Below are 27,805 nucleotides of genomic sequence, written 5' to 3'. Positions count from 1 at the left end.
TAAATGCATAGTTAATTATTGCTCCTTTGTTGGGGTTACTTTCCTTGATTGCAAAATAGAAGAATGTTGCTGCTGGGATAAATTCTGCTTTTCCAGCACTGGGAGAGCCACTAAACTTTTGAGTGCTGTGTGGAGTGTGGTTGTTTAAACATCATAGGCATCTGTTGCTAGTTTCCATGACATCACTAACAATGAACAAAACCCCTCATCTCAAGCTTGCACACTGTGACTCTAATCGCAGGTGAGAGTGCTGGGCCAAAAATTTCTCCCACGTTTTTATTCAATTCAGTAGAAAAGAATAAAGAAATTGAAAGGGGGGAAATTCAGATAAATTCTCATGGTTTAAGGTGCCTGTGCTTTCCTTAGTCACGTGGAGGCCAAAGAGTGTGTGTGGGCGTCCTGTCTTTCATTAAACAGTCCTATCTCTGGAAGCCTGAGACCAACTTATTCATTTATTCATTTATTTATTATTTTTCTATCCCACCTTTTTTTCCTTCCAAGGCACTCAAGGTGGTTTACAGAATACCTCCCCCCACATCTTATTCTCATAACAACAACCCTGTGCGGTAGGCTGGGCTGAGAGGCTGCGACTGGCCCAAAGTCACTCAACTGGCTCCATGACTAAGCGGGAACTTGAACCTCTTTTGAGTCCTAGTCCTGCACTCTTAACCACTACACCACACACTAATTTTAAATAACACACTTACTATATCTAAAGCATTTTTTCTGAGACTCCCAAGAAGCTGCATGCAACAGAAGCAACCTGCAGACCTGGGGTTGCCCCTTCTATACTCCCAGCAGAACACTCAGTTCTTTAAAAAATCAGGGACAAGTAGCAGCAGCTAGACCTTCATTCAGGCCAAGCAGCAGGTCCCAGCAAGCCTCCAGTTACAAATGGGTTGCCCTGTATTGTGCAACACCCAACTGGCATTTTCCTGACAGTCCTTGTTTTTTCATAATCCCTGCACCGGGGAAAACGTCATGGCTTAAATCTCCCCATGGGGACTTTTTGATCAGGAAATGTGGGTCACCAGGGAGGGTGCAGAGATCTCTACATTTGGAAAGCACATGTGGCACCTTCAGCCACCTCAAAGTGATTGGGGAAAGTAAAAAATGAATAAATAAATAAAACCCTCACCAACATACATGCAAAAAAAAAAAAAAAAGGATTAAATGCCTGGAGAATGAGGCAGAAAAATGGAAGCCTCTTTCATGAGATAAGAAACCTTCAGGCACTAACTGCAGCTTTTCTCTGGAGCTGGATGCGACCCTCATACCCCAAGAGGCTTTTAGAGATGGTGCAGAAGAACCAGAGCCACACTTGAGAAAGGAGGTGTCCACAACCACCCTTGAAGAAATTGTATTCATTTGGAAGATCTCGGAGATGGTACTACGTGCTGAAGGAGGGCAACTGCAGCGGAGTCAGATTTCTCAGAAGACATTTTTGTCAGAAAAATCCTGAGAGACTTCTTTTCTCATCCTTCCTAGAAATTAAAGGCCACTGCACAGAATGTTCTCCAGATTTTCTTCAGTATTACTTGTTTGCGGTGGCTGCATTCTTTCTGCACTCCCCCATGCCCTGGAATGATGCTTGGTGTTATAAATGAAGTAGTGGTGGCAGTACCAGCAAGGACCTCAACACCAATATTATACCTTCATTGTGCCATATAAACCAGCAAAAGCAAACTAGCCGAACGCTTGTCCTGGCATCTCAGTGACACAAAAAGGCAGTTTTCAATTTTGTGCAGCGGAGGCATTTGCTAACTTTCTGGCTGCCTGTAGCACAGAGAGATGTCCTTTGATAAATCCGTTAAGAAGCTACAAACATTTTCAACATACAGTAAGTCATATTCCTCACCAAGCAAAAGGCGATGAACCAGAATACAGTAGGAACATTAAAGAAACTTGTTTTTCTCCTCCTCAGCCATCCAATAGCTTGGTGCTGTGCAAGTGATGCCCAACCCTTTCCAGCGAAGCCGCTAGTCTAGCCTTTTGTCTAGTGTACATGTGTATGCCCGTTGTTTGGCGTGCGTTCATATGCAGAGGGACCCAATTCGGAAACAAGGTAATGACAAATGAGGCCTGTAACAAAAGGCAGAATCCTCTTTAAGGTTGCAGCTACTCACACCCTCTTCCAAAATTCTGGAAGACAGAAGTAGGGGAACTGTTTCCAGTCATGGGCTGGTTTGTCAGTAGAACCTGGAACTCACATTGTTAATTTCTCCATAGTTAACTGAAACCAATGGGGTAGGAATGGAAATAGAACTGCTGGAAACAGAAAGAACCCATCCGACTCATCCCAAAGAAGCTTCCTGTTTCCATCAGCATGAGCCAGCAGGGCTTCTGAGGTGGTAGGTCACATGATTCATTAGCTCTTGTGCCTGTTAGTAGTGTTCTGTCTGGTTGCCAAAAGACTTTCTCAGCTGCTCTGCATTGTACAACAACTCCTAGCAATGTCTTGGCAATACCTGTCTGTCGAGGGTAGAGAATTTAACTTTCTCCAGTGAGTCTGAGAAAAACAGAGCAGTAAGATTGAAATAATCTACAGAAGGTATCCCAATGCCAATTCCAACTCTCTTGTCTTTGGCCAAAATGAGCCAAGGTAAGTGAGAGCAAAAGGGGATGAGGGAATGCGTCAGCCTAGTCTGGGCACAATGTCTGGCATGGACAAGTGATTTTGTTACTCCAGCCTGTCCTTATATACTGGAATATTGACCCCGAAATTGCCATCCTGACAATTTTTTATAAACGAGTCAAAGGTTTTAAAAAGCATTTCCCCCCAACTATTTTACTGTCATAACGTATGAAAAGAGGGTAAACCTAGTACTCAAGTTTCATAATATCAACACTGGGTAAATTGCAGAGCTTCTTTTCTTTGTGCATTTGTTGTTTAAAGAGGTAGCCTGTATTTCATAAGGGTAGATGCATTAGATAATCATTTCAACTACTTATTTATTTGCTCTATTTTATGCTGCCCCATAAACAAAGCAAGCAGCATTCACAAAATGGTTTCAAATACAATGAATATAAGGCATAAATATGTTAGCTATATAAAAACACAGCGCCACAAAGATCAATCCTATTAGCATAGCCAGATTGTAAAACAATGAAAGCAAGATCTCAATCTCAGTAAAAGCTCCCAAAGCCCCTTAAAAAGCTTGAAGAGGAGAAAGAAGCAATCCTATCCCTCTCCTTTCAGTCCTCCCTAGTGGTCAGCCTTGCAGCTTGTGTGTGCTGGTCGGCTTCCCTGACCAGGCTACCTCTGAGAGGGGAAAAGGGGATGTTTCAGTGGGTGGAACACTGAAGAGGCAGGGTCCCTTGGCTATCCTGAATCTCTGTTGGCCTCAGTCCCTCCCCCTCTGAAGCACCACTGCTAGATTGGCAGAAAGAGAGCTCATCTAGCAAAAGATATGGGTGGGGGGATGGTGAGGTGAGGATTGCCTCTCCGCCCCTTCCACCTTGTGTAGAGTGATTGTAAGCCTCTGCATTCAGAAGCTTAAGGTCATGGAGGGCACAACTGCTAGACTGCCCTGTGTCTACTCCAAGCCCTGTTTCAAGATGAATAGCTATCAGAAAAACAACCTGAACCTGGAAGCAACTGATCTACAGCAGACTAATCAGACATAGGTCACCTAACTAGCCATCTCCACTATGGTGGCATATATTTCCTTTCTATTTAAGTTATTACCAAATCTGCACATGACAATGCTATGCATCTTTCAACCTTTTTTGGCAATACATAGTATGCTCACCCAAGCCCAGGTCCATGTGTATCACCTCAGACACATTACTCTTTTACTCTTCTCAAGAGAGAAACAAAGTAACCTTTTGCAGTATCTTGGGCAGAATACTTTGATTTGCTATGATGGGCCAACAGAATTAGAAGCAGAAACCTTAAACAGTATATTTTCCTGTTCATGCTTACAAATAAAAACTTTTACCTTTCAAGTTTTATTTATTTAGTTATCAATTTACATCCTGCCTTTGTCCTACAAAGGGCTCAAGGCAGCTTAAATCTCCTCCTCCATCTTATCCCCACAACAAAAAACCTGTGAGGTGGGTTGGGCTGAGAGTCTGTGACTGGCCCAAAGTCACCCGGTTGGCTCCATAGCTGAGCAGGGACTAGAACCCAGATTGTCTGAGTCCCAGTCCCATGCTCTTAACCACACCACCACACTGGCTCTCAGTGTGGTGTAGTGGTTGTGTTTATTGTTCAGCATTAGAATTCAGAACAAAAGATAAACCAGTTCTGTCAGGTGAATTACTACCTTTATTACTAGCTTAATTGTATTCAAGCCTTTCCTTTTGGTTACTGAATCAATGACCCATTTAGCACATTGCATTGTTGATCAGATCAGTCATATTCAATTCACATTGAATTCACATTACTAGAATGTGAGTTAGTAATGGTACAGAATCTGTAAGGTGTTTTGTGGGTTTTATCCGTCTTTAAAAAGGATTTACTTAAGATTGGTGTGATAGTGACATGCATATGAGCATGTGTTGTTATTTTTATTATGAAACTAACCTAAAAGAAACGAGGTCCATTGCTGATTATCAATACCTCCTCCAGGAAGGGGAGAAAGGATAGCCCCAAAACTGCACTGTTAGAAAAACAATCTTGATGCATAAGTCATCTACTTTCAAAAAGATGAGGCTGGTACAACCTAAGCAATGACCAATGGATACTTAGCAGAAGGAATTATAGAACTCAACCAGAGGTAATGATTAAGTGAAACAGACAATAAGACAAGGTGGCAAGTGCTTAAAAAGGGGGGATTCTAATTTGTCTAAGCCTGAAAATGAGCCAAGAGGTATCACAAAGTTGGAATTGGTAAGGAAATAACACACTTTTGAAAACATTGGAATTAAACATTTCTGAATTTATTTATACGAACAAAAATACAGAATAATTTTTAACAAGCAAATTAATTTATACACACAAAAATAAAATTTATAAAATATTTTATCAGCCTTGATTCTACACTATGACCAAAGGATAACAAATGGTCACACTATATCCTATGAGGTACCTTGCTAAACTGAAGGATCAAACTGTTTCCACATAAATATGCTTTACCTGTTTTCATCAGCTTTGATCTAAAGAACTGTGCATGGACCAGTGCATGCACAAAGGGATTTCCTCCCACACCCAGACAAGAGTCATTATTTAAAGTGGAGGGACTTTCGAGGATAAAAGACATAGGGCAGAGGAGAGGAGAAGAGACTGAAGACTTTCTTATGCACAGGTGAAAGGCACTTTGAATCCTCTCAGCCATAGTCTTTCATCATTTGGAATTGCCTTTCCAAAAAGGTGCATACTCCACTGTATCTTTACAGAGAGAACAAGCCATTCATATCAAACACTGTATCTGATCTTCAGTTGTTTAATGGAAGAGTCTTTTAATGCTGATTGCTCCAGATGACCAAATAATGAACGTACAGCTATAAGGAGAGAAAGAGCAATACATTTCTTAAGATTTTTATCAGCTGTTATATGTTGTCTTAGCCAAATATGTTTCAGAATACATATTTGAACAATTAAGCTATAATAAAGAAGATACAGCCTTCATGCTACAGTAAAAATGCAGTCACTTTAAAGTGCAGTCACTTTAAAGTGCAAAGGGCCATCATATGATATGGTATAACACAGCCATGAAAGGCACCATGTTTCATCAGAACCTTTTAAATTGAACTAAAAAACCTCACTTCATGTTTACACAAGAAGGAAGACACAAAGTGAACCAATGCCATGATTTTCCTCTAACATGTGAGGCAAAATCTCCCTCAACATTCTGCAGCCCTTACAGGATGTAAGATTGGCTCACTGAGGAAGATAGAGGAATCTTATTTAGAGTTAAGTATGCCTAAAATTAACTTGCAGTTGTGCTATATCTAGCCAGGTGGACAACTGTTCTTTCTCATCTGACAGAAACAGGACTGCCCGTAAACCTCCATAGTTGAAGGATTACAGGCATTTTAGGGACACTGGAAGAACATAGAAGTGAAGGTTACCTTCATGCTTTTTCTCCTGGCAAAACACTTAAATGGCCAATTTCAGTCATTTGTTTTGCCCCAGAGTATGAAGAAGACAGGCTCAGGTGCTGCCAGGATACTACATATGCTGATGAAACCTCTCCCCTTCTCTGCCCACAGAACGCAAATGAAACTCTAAGGTTGCTTTTGCACCCAGACAGTCACAGCCAGTACAGTATTTCCACAATGGTGCACTAATAGAGAGGGGATAATCCAACCTAAGAGTCTTAGCCCTGACCTCGCAGCAAGTTCCCAAGTTTGGAGCTGGGATTCCAAATTTTGCTATGGCCCTCTAGTGGTCACAGGATTGCACCTCAAGAAGAATTTAAATTTCTTCTGTATTTCATTGTTAGGGTTCTTGAGTTCTATTTTAGAAGAAAGCTGGGATATAAATTTAATTACTGAAGAAAAATGAAAAGGAGCAGAGATAGCCATCTCTTCGTCTAGTTAGGTAATATCCTGTTCCACACTGAGAAGCTATTTTAAAATGACCCAAAGGACAGAACAAGATTTTAATGTGGCTGAGATTGGATACCAGTATGTCCACTCCTGTTTCCACTCAAACCTACCAAAGTAGCAGCTACATTATCTTGTTTTCTGATGGGGAAGGAAAAGATGAAAAACTAAGAATCAAAGATTCAAGTATGCATATTTACTTACATTTTTTCTCTGAATCTGACATAAACATTACTGCCATATCAAATCTTTTTGATTCTGACAGCTTCTGCAGAATTTCTAAGATAAGTGAAGGTTCTTCTCTCCTACAACATAGGTAGGCATTAACTATAAATAACTCTTTTTGATTAAGAGAATCCATCACATGAATATAGCATTATCAAACTCAATCATAAAGTGAAAAGTAGAATACAAAGATACTAAATTTACTTGCATATGGATATGTAAAATACATACAGCAGCAATTAACCCAGAGGTTCATTTCACAAGTACAAACAAATCAGGTATACAACTAAGGATAATCTGAATATCAAAAAATATGCAGAAAAGCAGAAACCCTTTCAAGTACTTTTCTTATTTATTTCTAAAATTCTAGGTATAAAGAAAGTCAGGTTACTTATCTGTAACTGTTATTCTTCGAGTGGTCATCTGTGCAGTCACACATAATGGGTACTGCGCCTGCGCAGAACCTGTTGCCGGCCAGAATACCCAAGCTGCAACGGTTTTTGACGGGAACTCCGCACCCCTCCCCCCTGGTGCTATATAAGGCGGAGCGCCTGCCATTTTCCTCAGGCTCTGGAGACCAGTAGATCGCCCCCTATCGGAGCGTACCACTCATCAGAGAAGTCGATAGAAAGAAAGACTACTATCCTGTCCCTCGACACTGAGTGGGGCCGGAGGGCGGGTTGTGTGACTGCACAGATGACCACTCGAAGAACGAGGGTTACAGGTAAGTAACCTTTCTTCTTCGTGGTCTCTGTGCATCACACATAATGGGTGATTAACAAGCTTCACTCACTGGAGGTGGGTCGGTGTCATCAGTGAAGAATGGATGATAGGACGGCCCGTCCAAAGGAGCAGTCCTGCCTGGCCCGGACATCAAGCCTGTAGTGTTTGGTAAAGGTACAGGAGTTGTCCGTGTAGCTGCTTTACAGATATGCAGCGGAATGCCCGACAAGAAGGCTGATGAGGCTGCCATGGCCCTAGTGGAATGGCTCCTGGGTGTCACAGGAAGGTCCATTTTCGCCAGTTTATAGGCCAGTTCAATAGTCTGGACTATCCATTTTGATAATCTCTGTGAAGAGAGAGGTGCGCCTTTATCAGGGTCGGAGTATCCGATGAACAGACGTTTAGTCTTTCTGAAGCCTTCTGTACGTGATCGATAGAAAATTACACAGTGGCGCACATCCAGGGAGCGAAGAGATTTCTCTATTGGTGTGGACGGGGATGGGAAGAACGCTGGAAGCACAATGTCCTGGTTGAAGTGGAATGGTGTGGCCACCTTGGGAAGGAACGCCAGATCAGTATGGAGCACTACTTTTTCCTTATGGAAATTAAGATATGGTGGATCCACGCGGAGGGCAGATAGTTCACTTGCCCTTCTTGCTGATGTAATGGCAACCAAGAAGGCTACTTTCCAAGATAGCAGTCTCAGGTCCGTCGTCGCAAGAGGTTCAAAGGGAGCTCTAGCGAGTGCATGGAGGACTACAGACAGACTCCAAGTCAGAACCAATGGTCAGATTGGAGGGTGGAGATTTTGCAGTCCCTTAAGGAATCACCAGATGAGTGCATGGGAGAACACAGATGAACCCAAAAGGGAACCAAAGAAGTGTGATATAGCTGCAATATAGATTTTAATCGACATAGGTTTAAGTCCCAATTGATGTAGAGAAAGCAGAAAGTGGAGATATTATCAATGGAAGCTAATTCTGGGGTAAAACGAATCACTTCTGCAAATGTGGTAAAGCATTTCCATTTCGCCTCATACGATTCGTCGAGTGGACGGTCGAAGGCGAATTGTAAGATAAAGTCAGTATCTCGCCGTGATGTAGCGTCGGAAGACAATCAGGCAGGTTCTCCCGGTACCGACTGACTTTGTGACGTCGGGATTGAGGAGTTCTGTGGAAGCACGACGGGGTCGACCGCGACTGTTAGTGTAGGAGCCATGCGGTAAGGTTGAGAGTATTGAGGTCGGAGTGAAGGATTGTCCCCTTCCCCTGCGAAATCAGGTGAGGAATTCGTGGTAGATGACAGAACATGTGTCTTGACAGCCTGAGAGCGGTCGAGAACCAGGGGTGGTGGGGCCACCATGGAGTAATGAGAATCAGGTGTGCCCAGTCCCGAGCAGCTTTCTCCAGAGTGCGAGTGATCAATGGGATTGGTGGATAAGCGTACAGGAATGAATCCGACCAAGTCACCATTAATGCATCCCCTAATGAGTTCGGACCCATTCCCGCCCTGGAGCAGTAGGTCACACACTTCGAATTCGACGCTGTCGTGAACAGGTCTAGAGTCGGGGTACCCCACCAGGTAAAAAGGTCTCTGCACACTTGATCGTCCAGTTCCCACTCCTGGGTCGACAACAACTTCTTGCTCAGGGTGTCTGCCTCCTGGTTGTGAATCCCCGCAAGGCTGATTGCCGTGAAATCCCCCTGGGGATACACCAGTCCTAGATCTGCATGGCTAGCTGAGCTAACAGTACCGATTTTGTTCCACCCTGTCTGTTCATGTAAAATACGGTAACTGTGTTGTCGGAGGCTACTTGTACTGATCGGTTTCGAAGCATGGGTTCAAAAGATCGTAATGCTTTGAACACTGCAAGCAGCTTGAGGAAGTTGATCTGATTTTCTCTCTCGTGTGCTTGCCAGGTGCCTTGAGTTTGTAGGTTGGAGCAGTATGTTCCCCATCCTGTAAGGGACGCATCGGTATGGAGCGCAATGGAGGGCTGTCGCTGGTGAAATGGGACGCTGACCATGAGATTGTCCGGGTCCATCCACCAAGTTTGCGCCTGACGAACCGAAGTGGGTGGAAGAAGAAGCCGTCTTGGCAAATTGTGGAGGGGCTGAAAAGCCATGTTGAACCACAGCTTAAGTGGCCGCATTCGAAGTCTGGCATTGGGAACTACGACAATTGTGGATGCCATATGGCCCAACAGTTTTTGTATGAGTAATGCCTGAACCCGTCCGCTTCTTTGGACCCGACGGGCTATTGAGCAAAGTCTGTCCATACGGGTTCATGGTAAATATGCCCGGGCTCAAACCGAATTGAGTTGTGCTCCTATAAACTCGATGACCTGTGAAGGAGTGAGACAGGATTTCTCAGTATTAATAAGGAGTCCCAAGTCTTCCAGAAGAGCACACGTGGTGTGAACATCTGCCACAAGTCGGTCCCGAGAAGAAGAGACTATAAGCCAATCGCCCAAATATGGGTGAATTTGGAGTCCTCGTTGGCGAAGGTGAGCACATATCGGAGCCATGCATTTTGTGAATACCCTAGGGGCTTTGGCAAGTCCGAAAGGAAGTACATTATATTCAAAAATGTCGGGACCGACTGTGAATCGGAGAAACCTTCTAAAAATGGGTGGATGCCGATATGAAAATAGGCATCCTTTAAGTCAACAGATGCAAACCAATAATCTCTCTCTAGGAGAGTGGTCATATGGAATTTCCTAGTCGTGATGAAGGCGTTGATGCCTCTTAGATTGAGTATGTGGCGTGAGCCGCCATCTCTCTTCGGTACTGTGAAGTACCTCGAGTAGAAACCGCAGAGTCCATCAGAGTGTGAAATCTGGCGGATTGCTCCCTTCTGGAGTAATTGAGATACTTCTTTTCTAAGAATTTTTGATGGTGCGGTGTATGAATTCGGTCCCGAAGGAGGAACGAGATCAAACTCGATTCTGTAGCCAAACTATGGAAAGGACCCATTTAACAGATGTGATGGTCTCCCAAAGAGGGAGTCGGCTTTGCAGCTGGCCCCTGTAGGGAGGGGGGAGGGGTGTAGAAGGAGAGAGAAGATGGGTTCGCGGTGCCCATCAACGTTGCCTTTTATCGACAGGCTGGCGACGGCAGCCCTGTTGATATTGGGCAGCCAGTTGCGAATGGTTTCGCTGTTGCCGCTGAGGAAACTGCTGCTGGCATGGCTGGTACCGATGGTATGGCTGGTATCGATGATATCTAGGTTGCTGCCACTTACGATGGTTCGAGCCGGGGATTTCCATTTTCCTGGTAGTGGCTCGAGCACTGTAGGTATGCTCGAGCTTGTGCTCCATCCAATCATGAAAGAGGCCTGAACCGTCTAACGGCATCCCCTCAATCCTTTTCTTAGTTTCTTTCAGGAAGTTGCAGAAACGTAGCCAGGCATGCCTCCAGAGAGCAACTGAGCCCACTAGGGTGCGAGAATCGCAGTCAACATGATGGCAGGCTGTGGTGAGCTACTGTATTGCCAGCTGCATCACCTCTCGAATAAAAACATGGGCGAGATCGTGTTGTTGTTCTGGGATGGACGAGGTAATCGAGTCCAGTTGCTGCATCAGAAAGTACTGATACCTCGCCATCATTGCCTCCTAATTTGAAATTCTCAAGCCCAGTCCCATTACTGCGTAAATTCACCTAGCTATGAGGTCGATTTTCTGCCCTTCTCTATCCCTGGGGGCCGAGTGCTCTCTATTGTCTCACCCTTGAGATGATTCGACCACAATCGAATTGGGCTTTGGATGTCGCAGAAAGAATCTCCTGTTCTCTGACCTTGTACATGGACTCGTACCTCCGCGAGGTCGACTGAGGTAGATCGGGGAAGGTCCATGTCTCTTCCATAGCCTCCCGCAAAGTTGTAATCAACGGAATGGTGATTGCCGATGACTGTTCTTTGCGGACAATGTCATACAAGTTGTCCTTATTTGTACTGGGTTGATGCTCAACCTCTATCTCCAAAGCTCTTGTCAGTCGGCCCATAAGCTTCCCGAAGGTAGCGTAGGATTCCTCTGCGACCCAGGTCCCTGGGTGGAGATGACTGCTGCTGGAGATGTAGAGCAGTCAACAGAGTCCTCTGACTCAGAATCATATGGGTAGGGCGGACTAGAGGATGAACGCGCTGGAGAAGGAGGATGGCAGGAGGTCGTCGGGGCTGAAGTAGATGGAGCCCTCTCTCCGGATTGTCGGGACCGACGGGCGTCATCCTTAGGCATGTAATAGCCGAATGGGGGTGGCCCCCAGTATTGAGGTTGAGATGCCTCTGGTCCTTCATATGGCAACGGAATCCATGACCTAGTGGACTGTCACAATGAACGCCATTGTCTGTCGGGTTTGATCGCCGTAGTCCTCCTGGAAACCTCTGGGGAGGATGGCATTGGGGTCGTGGCAAAGCAAGGACCTCGGGGGGAATCATGAATCTCCCCATCGGACATCGACCCGTGAATGATCGGTTCGGGAGGATGTATCGGGTCCACAGGCTCAATCCTCCGTGGGGATCCTGGTGGCATGACTTGCATCATTTCTCTCAGCGTCAGTGCTGAGGTTGTCGGGACTGAAGGTGCCGCCGGGACCAGTAAGACAGTCGGGTCCGAGTCCTTTCGTGGTTCCGGAGCGGATCTGCACTTCTTAGTGGGATTGCCTGACTTGTCCTTTTTGGCCTTTTTCAGGACCAATGGATCCCCGTGGTCAGAATGCTTCTGCTTCTCCTTTTGTTTGAGCAAGGAGTGGGAGGAGTGAGAGATCTCCTCGGAAGCCGCTCCCCCAGATGGTCGAGGGGAGGTTACCATGGAAGACCTGGCCAACATAGATTGAGAGGCAAGCTCATCAGAATCCTGCAAAGCTTGATCCCAGAGGATCTTTCTCAGCCTGTTCTCTCAATTTTTCCTGGCCTGTTTGGTAAAGGCCAGGCAGTGTCTGCACTTATCTGTGTGATGCCCTTCTCCTAAACAAAGGAGGCAGAGCTCGTGAGGGTCCGCCGGGAACTTCTTAGCCCCACATTTCGAACACTTTCTAAACGCCGCATGCTGAGCCATCGCCGAATGGATAGCAAGGTAAAGAGAAGAAAGGGAAGAAATATACTAAGTATACAGAAAGAGGAAAGAATTAACTGGAACAAGGAGAAATAACTTGGATGCAACTGGGAAGAAAGAACGATTTAGAACAAGCAGATACGAGAAGACAAGGTAATGGCTCGAGGCAATGCGATTAGCGGTCGAAAGAAGACTGAGGAAAATGGCGGGCACTCCACATTATATAGCACCAGCGGGGAGAGGTGCAGAGTTTCCGTCAAAAACCACTGCAGCTTGGGTATTCTGGCTGGCAACAGGCTCGGCGCAGGCGCAGTACCCATTATTTGTGATGTACAGAGACCATGAAGAAGAATGTGGAGTTATTCCCTTTAAAGTATATTTATTCCATTTCATTTATTCAGAGTAATAGCTGCTGTCATTCTCGTTACAGAAAATATCCTGTTCCATTCCATTTCAGACTATTTATCTCTGGCCTTTGCTGGGCTCTTTAACAAACACAGGCAATTTGGTGTAGGAGGAATCTTGTCTTGAACGTAACATATGAACTTCAGACATGCCAAGTGTTTCCAAAGAACAGTGCAAAAAGAGAGAATGAATTATATTTTCAATTAACCTGGTACTTGTGGATTCCATTCTGTAATTTGAATGTCTAGCAAAGCACAGCATTAACTCAAAGATGAGATACTTTCCCTCCCAATGCTAGAAAAGAAGTTCTTTCCAAGCTGCTCTTCAGAGGGTCAGAATGCTGCAAAGTGCACCAAGAAATTACAAATGAGTGAACAAACCACTGTCATGGTGACCATATTTATGGGCTGCTGTACCAGTAGCCATCCCTGTATTTCGATTTATGTATCCTGACACTAACCTACCAACAACAAAGTGTTTCTGTTCTAGGTAATAGTTTTGCAACTATTTCCTCTGATTTTCAAATGCCTAATATCATATTTATTACAGATTACCTCAAGAAGTATTAATTTCAGACACTGGCATATTGCTAGCATCAGCTACAACAAATTTGTCTTGAAATGCAACCAGACACATACCATGGAAAACATCAACATCACATTTCAGTAAGGGATTCAATGTAAATAAAAAAGCACAGATGTTTAGCAATAAAATCAGTCTAAAAAGCTACAGGTTTAAACTCACCCAATGTAAAATTCTTGTAGAATTTTCAAAATTTGGCTAAATACATCTGGATCCAAGGATTTTTGGAACAAATTAGGGTAAAATGAAGGATCAATTTGCTTTGAACGAAAAAAAGACATGTATAAAAATTCAGCAAATATTCAACACTAGCAAAACTCATGTTTTTGCAAAGGGCCTATCAAAAAGAAATCATTAATAGTGGGGAACCAAACTAACAAGTTTCACCACACCCATAGTTTTAAATTGTTCTAGGGAATCCAGAATTTCCTTGGCAGTTTATCAGCACTCTTCACTAAGATGAGTAATGATGGAAAAGTTTCCTTTGAACATGCAGCTTGTGTTGTTCACCACTGATGTTCTTTGTATCAGGGAATCAATGAGGTTTTTTTTCCCTTTTCACAATTCATAGAAAGGTAAATTTCTTTCACACATGCGGAGAGACAGTAAGGCTCAAAAGGTTTAGCTAATGCCCTACATAAAATGAATACATGCCTTAACATATTCTCCAAGTTCCTGGATTCAAAACCTTCCTCAGTCCTAAAGTTCGTAACAAATTAACAGGTGATCTTGGGACAATAATTTGCTCTGCTTGAGCTATCTCAAAAGAGTCATTGTAAGCATCAGAGTAGGAAGAAGGGAGCTCAAGACCTTCTAACTTCCAAATCCCTGAAGATCTGCCATACATCTACAGTCCTCCCCACAGATACAGGCAGCATGGTACTCCTCAGACTGGTTTTGGAAATAGCTTCTTTAACTGGATGCTTATTGAGAACACCAGTAAGGCACTCCTATATGTCCCTAAGGCTTTAATAGGATCAATTATGCTCTCCAAAAGGCCAAAATATGGATTGAATTTAACAAAATAGAGGTTTGAAATTTTAGCCCAAGGAAAAGTATGCAAGACTGCACTTTGATTCTACCAGATATGAAACTGAAAAAATGGCAGAAACCAATCATCTATAAAGAATGACTTAACTTACCTTCAAGTATGCGTACAATTGATCTGGAAGACCTTTTAATTTTCTGAAATCTGATTCAAGCTGAAAAGAATTCACAGGAACTGGAGGCACAGGAAATGCAGGTATAGAGTGAAGTGTTTGGCTTTCTGTCTCAGCTTGCTTTTTCATAGCAACAGGCTGAGGAATATGTGATGTTTTTTCTTTCACAGTATCTTTGTTAAGAGATCTAAAAACATTATGACAGATAATGCATATGAAAACAGACCCTAAACAGAAGCTAAGTAGATACACACACACACCAGTCCATGATTTAGAATGCGAGGCATCATGCACCACTGTTGCACAATTTCTTTGGGATTTGTGCTGGAGTACAAACTCAATGTAAGTGACTGGGAACTTTAACACAATTAATTCACAGCTTGGCAATTACATTTAAGGCTGTACCCACCTACAATCACCCTTACCAAAAATCTCCAGCAAGTGCTTTATTGGCACAAAAATCTGTTTGTGTTCCTGGAAATACAAGGATCTCACCTCGACTAAAATAACTAGGGAGTAGATTGTCAAAACAGAGACAGCCTGCTACAGTGAAGAGGCAAGAAAACAGCTAGCAGAAGTACAGCAATGCAAGACTCAGTTGGCATCAATCGTGCAAAGTACCTATACTGCACAGGCACTATTCTGCACCATCACTGTGCATGTTTCATGGGACAGTCTATAAAAACACCCTTTCCCCAAAAGAAATCTCAGTAGCAGCCTTCATGGGAAACCACTGTTGTGAAAAGAGCCTGGCAGAATACACACAGATTTCAAAGTCTAATCATACAAACATTAGCTTTAAAGTACAAGATTAATCCTACACAACAGGACTGCCTACACATGAAATACATTTTAGATCCAACTGGAGTATTTAAATGCTTCTGCCCACCCAGAAAAAAAGTTTTCTAAGGAATGTAAAAGTTTAGACACAGAATAATTTTAAAAGGTTAAATTCAAAATGCTGTGCTATGTAGTGCACAAATATTGAAATAGGCACAATTGTTCCAAAATACATCAAATTTTCTAAAAGGCAAGGAGAAGTGAGAAACAACAAATTCTTATAGCTTCCACAGAGCATTATCAAGTTGCAGAATCAAAAGTGAATTTACCCAACCACACAAGTAAATGCTTTTTCTTCTTTCATAGCGCAAAAAAAGCATGTCAAATATACAAGCACTCTCAGCAATGATTGTTATTTTCATTGTAATTTCTAGCAACTATATTTTATTTTTTTTAAAAATCTAATCTTTCCAGGAAACCATGCCTTTCAGCATTATGTTGAGCTAAATCCTCTAATCCATACAGAATTTGAAGGCTAATTTAAAACACTACCAAAATTACTTGTTTCATTATGCAAAGTATTTACTCAAGTCTCTTATTCCTATTTGATACTATATTAAGCATACTTACTCTGTTGCCACAGAATCACTTATTTCTTCTATTTTCAGTAACTTTGCTTTGGGAACATCAGCTGGAGCAGAGAAGTCATCTTTGCTTAAATTTGTTGTAGACTTTGAGGCCTCCATTTTTTCTACACTTGAAGAATCAGACTGATTAGGCTCTAGATTTGTGGTAGCCACATTTGTGTTCAGCATCTCCTGACCTACTTCTTCAATTATTAGTCTCCTTAATGGTTTCTGAACAGAACAATCATGAAGACAGTTAATTACTGCAGGCACATAGTTTTAACATATTGGTGAACAAGATATATTCCTGAAGAGTAGCAGTGTCACAGAAAAAACGAAGAGCTCTGTGGCACATTAAAAACAAATTCACTGTGGCAATCAAACAAGAAGACATCATCTCTCATCTTCTCTTTAATAGGAGATGAGAAGAATTTTGCCTCTGTCTATCGACCTCACCAAAGAAGTGAAGGGCAGCATATACATATAATCACATCATCTAACCTTAAGAATTTGCACACTCAGTGACTGCACTTATGCATAATGTTTACTGCTCCATGCATGTAAAAATGAGCCAGCGGACAGTGTTGGACTCATGTGTTCCCCCATTCCTCCTATGTGACCAAGAGGAGGAACAGACCAGGATTCTGGTTTAGACAATTCCTAGCTTATCACTAAGCATAAATCAAGAATCATGGTTAAAGTAAGTTTTAGGATTAAAAAAAAAAGACAACTAAATAATACCGAGCTTGTAGTTGGCTTGTTTAGCAGTTATCTACATTTTATTTTGCATGATTTTAGATTGCATGTAACAAACCAAGAAACTGGGCAAAGTGAAATTCAATCCTGATTTATCAATTCTCTTAGGTGCATGTGAGGAAAGGGGAAGGGTTATGGTTGCACTCATTTTCTTTTCTGAATTTATAGAAGCAAAAATGTTTTAGAGAGAAATATAAAAAGAAATGTATCTTTTATAATTTGTACTTACTGTTGATCTGAGATGCAAAGGTTTATCAATGGGTTTCACCTGATTTTGCATTTGTGTTTCATTCTGTGATAGTCCAGGGCATTCTATGTTTGTCCACAGCCCTTTTGCAATTAATTCCTTAAAAAGATTAATCAAATAACTATCCATAAAAATCAGAAAATAAACAGATACTATCTTTTATTGAAGCTGCAAACTATGTACAGAAAGAGACATGCACCAAAACACTTACATTCTTAAGTTTCATTATTTCATTCATGGCTTGCTTATTTCCAGGTTCCAGCTCCAAAACAGTTTCAAAATCTGATGAACACACATACAAAATACAAACACAAAGTAAAACAATGATCACTTTTAATAAACTCATCATGGAAGATTCTAGTCCTGCAAAACGCAAATAGTCTTCAATAACCACAACTGTTTAGGCACAAGCCATTGATAGTTAAGCACCAGAGAGTCCCATTGAACCCCATATCTCTTCCAAAGATTTCTTCAACTAGAATGCACAAGACTTGCTTAGCAATGTTTCCAATTGTTAACAGGCTATTGAAAAATATTTGTTCCAAAATTACAACACACATCTGTAGATAAATCTTGACATTAAAGAAAAAGCTTTTTAATATTGGGGTAATTAGAACTGTGACAATAGCAAAACACTGTATATTACTTAAGCAGTCTAATCTGTTCTCTTTCAGGCCTAAACATTTTGATTTCTTTTGAAACGTAGCCATGATTCCAGTATATCAAGATAAAAGGGCAATTCAGAATGCCAATTTGACTAGACACTCAATCTGCAAATCAGACAGGGTCTGTATTCTGACACATCCTTTTTCACACGGAAATGAAAATGTTTTTATATGAATAGAATTAAGGTATCAGTGCTTTGCTCTGGAAATGCTCTTGTACCCTTACATCGCAGTTCAATGCCCAGAACAAGGTATGAACAAGCCAATTGCTGTAAGCATGGTCTTGCATGCTGTAATGCCACATTAAGCCCATTTAACTGAGAGATTTGGGTAAAGCAAAACACATCAGAAATGCTTTTGTTCAGCATCCTACCTTGCATAGCTTCTTTTAGCTTTCCCAGTGCAGCTCTAGCAGTCCCTCTTCTGGCATAAGCTTTAGAATATGAAGAATCTAGTAATACAGCTTGAGTACAATCTTTTTCTGCTTCTTCGTATCTTAGTAAAGAAAGGAATTTTTAATCATTAGTCATTACTGAATATCAAATGAAATACTTTTTTGGTTTCTTAATAATTATTTCAGACCAGTTGGAATTAAGATCGCTGGGAGAAATATCAACAACCTCAGATATGCAGATGATACCACTCTAATCGCAGAAAGTGAAGAGGAACTAAGGAGCCTCTTGATGCGGGTGAAGGAGGAGAGTATAAAAGTTGGCTTGAAACTCAACATTAAGAAAACTAAGATCATGGCATCCAGTCCTCTCACTTCCTGGCAAATAGATGGGGAAGAAATGGAGGTAGTGACAGATTTTATTTTCCTGGGCTCCAAGATCACCGCAGATGGGGACTGCAGCCAAGAAATTAAAAGACGCTTGCTCCTTGGGAAGAAAGCTATGGCAAATCTAGCCAGCATACTAAAAAGCAGAGACATCACCCTGCTGACAAAAGTGCGTATAGTCAAAGCTATGGTTTTCCCAGTTGCAATGTATGGCTGTGAAAGTTGGACCTTAAGGAAGGCTGAGTGCCGAAGAATTGAGGCCTTTGAATTGTGGTGCTGGGGAGACTCCTGTGAGCCCCTTGGACTGCAAGGTGATCAAACCGGTCAGTCCTAGAGGAGATCAACCCTAACGGTTCTTTAGAAGGCCAGATACTGAAGATGAAATTCAAATACTTTGGCCACCTAATGAGAAGGAAGGATTCACTGGAGAAGAGCCTAATGCTGGAAACAATTGAAGGCAAAAGAAGAAGGGGAAGGCAGCAATTGAGGTGGCTAGATGGAGTCACTGGAGCAGTTGGCGTGAGCCTAAGTGGAGTCTGGGTGATGGTGCAGGACAGGAAGGCCTGGAGGAATGTTGGCCATGGAGTCGCGATGGGTCGGACACGACTTCGCGACCAACAACAACATCTTAATTGTAAGAAAATTTACAGACAATTAGGAATGGCAGAATCTGTACCACTCACTTCTGAATTTTCAGGTAGGCCATTGCTCTGTTTGCTGGAAGAAGTGCATTGGTGCCATCTGCTGCTATGCCACGTGTATAGCATTCAATTGCTTGTTCATATTTCCCTTCTTTAAAATATCCATTACCCTGTGATATTTGGAAATGAAAAAGAATGCAGACATAGGTTATAACATGGGAGTCTCAATATTGTCATACAAGTGAATACTCTGGAGCTATTATTCAATATTTCCTCTTGAAAATGGAAGGAAGGAAGGAAGGAAGGAAGGAAGGAAGGAAGGAAGGAAGGAAATTGTGCTCATATAGCATGTTTTTTAGACAATCATGCAAAGCACTGCATGCTTGGGATACAGCAATACAAAGCATCATGTGGTACCCAGGTCAGGGTTAGCATTAAGTTGTCACAAAAGCAAATTAGCTAAAAAGCTAGTTCTCTTACTATTTAGTTCAACAACTGGTTCTTAAAATTTTCTTGAACTCATGATAAGTAATTGTTAGATATTCATCCTGTCACACACTCAACGTTAGGTTCTAGTTCTGTACAGTGCATAAATAGAACCACAAGCTTTCCTAAGTAAAAAGATTTGTATAAAACATTTCTGGATACAAAGCTAAATTACCTCAAAAAACATTTCTCTTAAATGTTATTTTGTTATATTTACCAAATCTTTTTCTGTAATAGCCTTTTGCTTAAGCTGCTGTTCTTCCATTTGTTTAAATTCAGGTTCCGTAACTGACATTTTCTTTTGGTCTTCTGTTTCTTTTGGTTGTGACGCTTCTTTTGACATGGCCTAAAACATATATAAAAAATACAGGATACTTCCACTATGTAACGAAAAAGAAAATAATGTTCACAAGACAAACTGGGTAGACTGAAGCTATTTACCTGTTCTATTTTTCGAAGTTCATTTTTTGCTTCAAAGTTATTTGGATCCAGTTCCAAAACCTTTTCATAATCTAAAGAACAAAAGATGGTCATATACTATTTTTAAAATATAACAGTATATAATACAATACTATACAATATATGACAAATAGTATTACAGAAGGAGAATTCTTAGAGAGAAGTTAGAATTTGCTAATCACATCAACAGTGCTTATATAATGTAATGAAGGTGTAGTTTAAAAACTACACAAACTACAAGACAATGAATGTCACACACTGGCCCTATTAAAATAATTATCAAAACACTAGACTTTTAAGTTTTAGGGAAAAGAGCAAACAGAGGGTTATAGTTCAAAAGACAGATAATTTTACTCTGGGAAATTTTCAGCTTCAACGTATTTGAATCTAAGAATATATTTGGGTTCTTCCACAATTAGGAGCACAGATCTCAATTTTCGAAATTAAAAAAAACACCAAACTGACCAGCTTTAATGCAAATCTTTAAGTTGGATTTAAAACAGATCTGCAAGATTATTTTTAAGAACTCATTTGTACACTGTAAATTTTTAAAAGGTCTACCCCCACCACATATAAAGGAGTAAAACAAATGGCAAGATGATTCTAAGATCCTACAAACCATTAATATCCAAGCAAATCTGAGGTACAGAGAACATTTTACTAACACTCTTGTTCAATTAAGAAGTAACTCATGTGGACAGTGAGGATACACAGGTATTACTAGTTTGGCCAGACCTTTTAATACAACTTTAAGAGACAGGAGAAATGGAAGTAGCAAAAGCCAGTTACACTGAAATTTGCAAGTGAAATTACACTTGGTCGATCCATAAATCAAATGTTTTTGATTCAGAGGCATAAGAAGAAAACAACAATTCAAGACCACCTACATATTTAACACACAGGTTTGCTGGAAATAGACATGTACCTTTTTTTGCACCTTCAAAATTTTGCAAAGCAAAGCGAGCAGCTCCTCTTCTGGCATAAGCCTTTGTATAATTTTTATTCAAGGCAAGTGCTAAATTACAATCAGATTCAGCCACCGAATACCTGAAATAATCATATATTTATGATCGTAAATACATGCTCATAAATTACATACGAACAAGACATGCACTTCTCAGAAATGTGAGTCCAAAGGAGCAGGGAACTAATCTCCATTGCTACCTACTCTAAGGATGTTGGAGAATTTTGTTTGGTTTGCATTTTAAACAGGCCAACCTAATTCCCATTTTTCAGATGAATAAATAGCTTAAAAAGCAGGTATCGCTGATTTTTTCAATGTAGTTTTCAGTACAAACATGCATATTTTGGTGGAAAATGAATACAAAATTAATATTTTAGGGAAAAATGCATATCATTTAAATATGAATTATCATTGCTTTTAAATCTGCAGAAAATAGATGGCACAGACTTATAGCTGAACGCACACAAACTGAGAGCGGCCAGAGACTAATCCCCCATGTATCCCAAGTGTAGGATTAAACTGAAAAAGCAGGTTGAGTCTAATCTAAATGTAGCTGTGAAGTATTCTGGTTATGTCACAAAGAATGTGCAAACTTGTGATATGTTCAGATCTCCTGATTCTGAAGGCTTGTTCATCTGTGACCTAGTAAATATACTACATTAATATAGACTTTGATTTTTTATGTTAATGCAGCTACTTTTACTTTTTCTTTAATGTCTTTTTAAATTATGCACCTTCCTTTTATATTAATGCATGATTCCCACTGGTTTTTATGCCATTCTTCCTTCACAAAATGGTTAATTTATTTGTTAATCACTTATTCCTAATAAAAATGTTTATTACACAGAACACCATTTATTTTCCATCTTTTTCTATGTCAGTCTACAATCAAGGATCATCTCTTACTTGTGCACAAAATAAAGCAAAAATGCACCCCATGCAACACTTACTTTTTTTGTCGAAAGAAAGCAGATGATCTATTTGTAGGTAGAACTGGATTGTAAGGATCTGCATTCATTCCTTTTGTGTAGCATTCTATTGCAGCATCATAATTTCCTTGTTTAAAATAATTATTGCCCTATTAAGCAAGATATACCAGTTAGGGACATAAATATACTACAAGCTTAATTTGTTTTAGAAAGGTAGCATATTTACATGTTTTACACCAGTGCTCACCTATTTCTTAGGACCACCCACATTCAATTGTTATTCATATGGAGCACCTGAAATTGAATTTTCCTCAATTACAAGTTCAGCAAGACTATATAAAATCTGGACACGCTGAGAACCATTGTGACCAAAAAGCTCCATACACGTTTTATAAAATGAATGAATAAAAAGGATGAACAAAAGGAGGACTAATCACCTAAAGAGAAAACTGGGCAATAGAGAACCTTTTGCCAGTCACCTTCTCTTATACCAACCTAACTCATATGGAGGCTTGATAATAAAATCGTGAGGGAAGAGGTAAAATGGAGAAAAGACAGGATTTAAGTGTAAACAAATGAATGGGAAGGACAACGGCCATTCATCATCTGTTCCCCCACCTCCGGCACCCCACTATTTCTATTCCTAAATCTGACCACCTTCCATTTGTTCCATTTCAAACTTTCTTTTGGCTCATACTACTTACTCCAGTGACAGAATTGTGAAGGTTATCCTGAATTCTGAACTTCTCAGTGGTTTTTGATACTGTTCTGGACATTTGTTTAACAGGATGGTAGGACATAGATTCAAGTAAATAAATACTATCAGCCATGACATTCTTCATGTCATGATACCTCTCTGGACTGGCATGCTTCTCCTTCCTAAAAACTGCTTCCACAATGTGATAGTGTTGGTCCTATCTCTACTAGGCTGTAGTTCTATGGTATGCTTCAGGGCTATTTTTGTCTTCCATCCTTTCCTAGTTTGATTTTTATTTAATTTTAAGCTGCTTTTTAGGCAGGCATTTTAATGAAATCGACAAAAATGAATGAGAGATAAGGTACAATTCAAATGCTATCGTATCAGCACAAGAGTACGAAGTTACTTTTGTGAATCTACCCTGCCAACTTAAACTGTGGCATTAATCACAACCTAGGCAAAACAAACCTCTCAAAGGCTCAGCTGAATGTTAAAAAAACACAGGTCTATTAGAAGCGAGTTCCAAGGACTTGGAAACTTCTCAGTGGTATTCCATCTCTACTGCATGGTAATCTTACACTTCTTAAAGAGCACACACTCTGGAAAGACTCCCAAAACAGATCTTAGTATGCAGGTAGAGTTGTATGGCTGAAGGCCGTCGCATAACCTGGCCAAAAGACTTTAAGGTTTTAAAGCTTGAGACAAGCACTTTGAAATGCTGATAGACAGCTACTCGAACTGAGTTATGTATTCCCATTTTCAGTTCAGGTGGCTGTAGTATGCACCAGCTATAAGTTTCAGACCAATTCTAGTAGCAGCTGTCAAATAAAGTACTTTATGTTAGTCAAGCCTGAGGAGACCTTATCAGAGGTAAACATGTATGGGTTATCATGAGGCCTCTCCAACTTCTTCCCTCCCCAAAATGTGTTTTTCCCAGTCTAGTTAAATGCAGGGGAAGATGACAGAGACAAAGCTCACACTGCTTCTCCCACTCTGTGCTGTATACTGGTAGGTTTTTGAGTTTGGGAGCATATGACCATTACCACAGGAGTGCCCGTGAAGAGGACTGAGTTTGAAGAATTACTTTTAAGGCAGCCAAATACCAAATAAGTATGGCTTCTTTCTGAATATTTGCAAATATTCCCCAATCATATTTCTTCAAAACAAGGTATCTTTTTGTAAACAAACAAAGTAACCTTTTCTTTCTCAGCAAGAGCCTTCTCTGTATCTATGTGAATTCCATCTTCTTCTGAATCTGACTCTACAGACACTGAGTCATGGGCACTATCTTCTTTATCAATTTCTTCAAGGATCTTATCCTGGAACGGCATACACACACAAATATAAATGAAAAGAACATATTTTGAGTTCAAGATAACATACATTTAAAAGCAAATAAATAATATAGCAGGGGAGCAGTAAAGGTGAATAAACCAATTGTGTACAAAGTCAATGCTACAAGAAGATATACATCAACAATCTGTATATGTGATAATTCTGCAGATTTTCACCACCCTGTCCAGTCTTGTCGAGGCATACTTTCCCCTCATATTTTATTGGAAAACAAGGGCCAGTTAAATGCAAGAAAAGATGGAAAAGGGCATAGATCTATCAGAATTCTGTCACTTCTTTCTACATAAAGCATAGAATAGTCCTCAGAAAGCTAAGATATAGCTCAATTTTTTTAAAAAAAGCCTCCAATGGTATATGAAATGTATTTCAACTAAAATCACAAAATAAGATGGAAGAATGTATATAATCTAGGCAGCAGCACTCCGGTCTAATCACTATGCATTTGAATTGGATCAACATGGAACAGAAATCCTGGCTAATCTAAGCATTCTTATTAAGTCACGAATGTGGTTGTACTTGAGAAAGCGCCATTTAAGTAATGAAGTCTTCACAAGGAACTAAGGGAATATGAACTGGGGAAAACTATACAAAGAGTTATACAGAGTAAACATTACTTTCCTTAAATTAAAAGTGTAGAAATATAGCCACATATTAAAATTAGGATTGGTCATGGTACATTACACAACACATAAGAAAGGCCGTATTTTTTTCACAAACATACACAAAAATGGAGGTGGTGTGTTTTGTTAAAATATGGAATTTATTTTGTACACTGACAATTATTTCAAAAATGAATTATAACATTTTAAATCAGAACTTATGGGAGTATTAGAAAGATTAAGTCCATTTTGATGTAACCTGAAATATATTTATTTAAAAATGTGATTTTTAAAAAATCCATAAAGCTTAATATATTGTGTCTAAATTCCACTAAACCCTGTAATTTCACATAGCATTTTAATGACAAGATTAACTTACCACATCAAGCTTTCCCCATGCCTCATAATCATAGGATTTTATTTTGTTCTTTTTATTTTCTTCAGTAGTTTTCTTAGACACCGCTTTAACTTTGCTCTTCTTCTTTTTCTTATATGCTTCATTTCGAATTGGTGGTAAATCCTAAATACCAGAAAAAGTTGTAATTAGTTTCGAAATAACCTCTAATAACTTAGAAGCTAGTTAGGTTTATAAACCTAATAATATAGTGCACTGTATAAACAGTATTAGCTCTCCCTTTCTTTGTAAATTTAAATAAGTTAAAGATAATGTGATTTATCATCTTTAAGTTTTTACAAAAACTTCAATAAAATGGTATAACATTTAAATTATATTAAGTGTGTATTAACACCTTTCTTCAACTATTTTGAGTTTTATACACATGGTGCATTGGTACAAAAAGATAACATGGAGTATTTGTTTTAAGTGTTGTTGCTTGCTAGTTAAAAGTAAATTAAAAATGACTAATCAGATATCTCTAAGAACAGATGTTTTAGCCTACTCCCATAAACTTCAGTCAGCATAGCCAACAATGATACATGTAGACCAAAATATTAGGAAGACCACAAGCTGTCTACCCCAATGAAACTGCTCTACGAAAAGTGAACATTTTCTTACACAAATATTCTACTACTTTTCCAGAAAGCTCATATCACTAGCTGGACATCCTGTCTTGACAGTATCAAGACTATGATCTAAAAGTTCCCATGCTTACATAATGATTGCTTGCTTTTCTATAAACTTTAGAATGCCATGAAACATGGATAAGCTCTGTATCTAAAAGGAAAGGAAACCTCAGTGTAGTTTACACTTCTGATATAACATAACACCGAGTTGAAAAGCTAAATACAAGATGGCAAAATTAAAGGGGGGAATCAGGTGATTTGTTTGCAGTTTCACTAGATTTGTTGCTTGGTTGCAAAGTCATGCCTGACCCACTATGACTCCATGGACAGCATACATCCACAGACTCTCCTTTCCTCCATCATCCCTTGGAGTCCACCCAAGCCCACACCCACTCCCCGGGTGACTCCATCTAGCCACCTCATCCTCAGCTGTCCCTTCTCCTTTTGCTGCCAAACATTCCCAGCATCAGCATCTTCTCCAGTGAGTTGTTCCTTCTCTTCAGTATCTGGCCTTCTAAGAACAATCAGGGTTGATTTTCTTTACTGGTTTACTGGATTGACTGGTTTGATATCTTTGTCATCCAAGGAGCTCTCAGAGGAGTCTTCTCAATCACCACAATTCAAAGGCCTCAGTTCTTTGGCACTCAACCTTCCTTATGGTCCAACTTTCACAGTCATACATTGCAACTGGGAAAACCATAGCTTTGACTATACAGACTTTTGTTGGCAGAGTGATGAGTTTCACTAGATAAAGAACACATTTTTACTTTAAAAATCTGTAATTCCTAATCTCAGAGTAGTGAATTACCTTTGGTGGGATTCCACTCTGTTGTCTTAAATCATAATCCTTCTCTTTAATGTCCTTTTCCCAGTTCTCCAAGTCTTTCACAAAATCTTGCAGTTCTTCAGCATTCTGCCGTATCTGCAACTGTAACTCGAGTGCTTTATTTGGAGATGTCATCTGGTAATCAGATATATTGAGGGAAAAGTCAGGCCACTAACAAGCATTTGCAGTACTAGATTAAGAAAAGAAAATGATGTGTTATGCACTGAGATTCTCTAATATTGTAATAATTATCACATGGATATCTTATTTATGGGGGAAAGCAAGGTACAATCATTTGAACCAAGTTTAGTGAACAAAAATAGCACAGAGACTAAATTACAGGACTGCTAATAACATGCCCAGCTCATTTATTATGTTGGAGGAGTCTTACTTTCTCAGTGACAGGATCAGACAATGGAGGGGTGCAGAGTCATCACTCCTTCTATATCTTTCCTAATTCATTTCCATCCCTTTCTAAACTGGAACCTGAGAAAATCATTAAGAGCAACTAAATAAGAACGGGGAGATTAACAAGTAAAAAGTGTATGAAAGGGATGCTTAATCTACAGGAATGAGCAACTTTTTCAGTCCTCCAGAAGTTTTGGCCTACGACTCTATTAATTGGCTATACTGCCTAGGGCTGAATTGCGAACCAAATCATCAGGAAGACTGTAAGTTGCCCACTCCGATGTAAAGTCGCCCTCTCCGCTCTGCTTTATATGTGAATGGGGACAAAGCCGTGAACAAGCACACGAGTCACACATATAGCTAACACCTTGGCAGGGATCAACCGGGAATACCACGCAAACGATCTTCCCTCATTGGGGAAAAAAAGGTTCACGTTCAGGCTCAGAGAAAGAAAGCATGCAAGAACGAGATCCGAGTACGAGAAAGAGCGCGAGAAAAAGAGGAAGCCTCCCTCAGAAGTCATCCTCATGTCAGGGGTTGTTGCTACGTGGTAACGGAGTGACTAAAACAAGCGTCCCTTCGCTTCCGACTACGAGAGGAAACACGCAGAAGTCTTCAAGGGCGCCTTCCGCAACCGAAGCCCTGCGACTGAACCCCGAGGTTCCCGGGGCAGACATGAGGCGTCCCCCAGCCCGGGCCGCCTCACGGGGCGCCGCAACGTGCACGAGCTCCCGCATCCTCACCTGCGTGGTTTAAATCCCGCCCTCTCGCTTCGCAGCCACCGCTCTCGCCAAGCTCCGCTTTGCCTTCCCAGCTCACCCCGCGCGCAACGTAGTGACGTTGACGCCCTTAGCGGACGTCCCTCCGTGGAAACCATAGAGACATAAAAGAAGCGCCGTATAGAACTGCAATAGAAGGAGTGTCACGCTCA

The 27,805-nt window shown here is 40.6% G+C and overlaps 1 protein-coding gene across 3 annotated transcripts; it reads right to left on the bottom strand.

Moving 5' to 3' along the window:
- Window positions 1–4,862: 4,862 nt before the first annotated feature.
- On the bottom strand, window positions 4,863–27,702 carry RPAP3 (RNA polymerase II associated protein 3). 3 transcript variants are annotated; one of them, XM_044423068.1, is made up of 17 exons: window positions 27,618–27,702; window positions 26,449–26,656; window positions 24,997–25,137; window positions 23,862–23,984; window positions 21,990–22,117; window positions 21,001–21,122; window positions 20,058–20,128; window positions 19,834–19,962; window positions 19,173–19,300; window positions 18,085–18,206; window positions 17,258–17,328; window positions 17,029–17,145; window positions 16,048–16,274; window positions 14,620–14,824; window positions 13,640–13,737; window positions 6,697–6,797; window positions 4,863–5,445 (listed from the first exon to the last, which is right to left on the bottom strand). In XM_044423068.1, the coding sequence occupies exons 2-17, from the start codon at window positions 26,599–26,601 to the stop codon at window positions 5,360–5,362; spliced, it is 2,022 nt and encodes a 673-aa protein (XP_044279003.1). In that variant the 5' UTR covers window positions 26,602–26,656; window positions 27,618–27,702; the 3' UTR covers window positions 4,863–5,359. The 3 variants fall into 3 exon arrangements, with proteins under 3 accessions (XP_044279003.1, XP_044279004.1, XP_044279005.1); XM_044423069.1 differs by having other exon boundaries at window positions 26,449–26,601; window positions 27,618–27,701; XM_044423070.1 differs by lacking the exon at window positions 27,618–27,702 and adding an exon at window positions 26,858–26,874 and having other exon boundaries at window positions 26,449–26,601.
- Window positions 27,703–27,805: the final 103 nt, after the last annotated feature.

This window comes from Varanus komodoensis, unplaced genomic scaffold (assembly GCF_004798865.1).
Source record: "Varanus komodoensis strain SLA01 unplaced genomic scaffold, ASM479886v1 scaffold13_1, whole genome shotgun sequence".
NCBI lineage: Eukaryota > Metazoa > Chordata > Lepidosauria > Squamata > Varanidae > Varanus > Varanus komodoensis.
The sequence above is the reverse complement of the archived record's forward strand: the minus strand, read 5'-3'. Positions and strand labels throughout refer to the sequence as shown.

Bases quoted from the DNA above. Each gene is read 5' to 3' on its own strand.
- RPAP3 (XM_044423068.1), bottom strand. From the start codon at position 26,601: ATGACATCTCCAAATAAAGCACTCGAGTTACAGTTGCAGATACGGCAG. The intron at 25,138-26,448 runs GTAATTCACTAC...TCTGGTATTTAG, and splicing joins AGAGTGGAATCCCACCAAAG to GATTTACCACCAATTCGAAA. The intron at 17,329-18,084 runs GTAGGATGCTGA...TGTGTTCATCAG, and splicing joins GCTAAAAGAAGCTATGCAAG to ATTTTGAAACTGTTTTGGAG.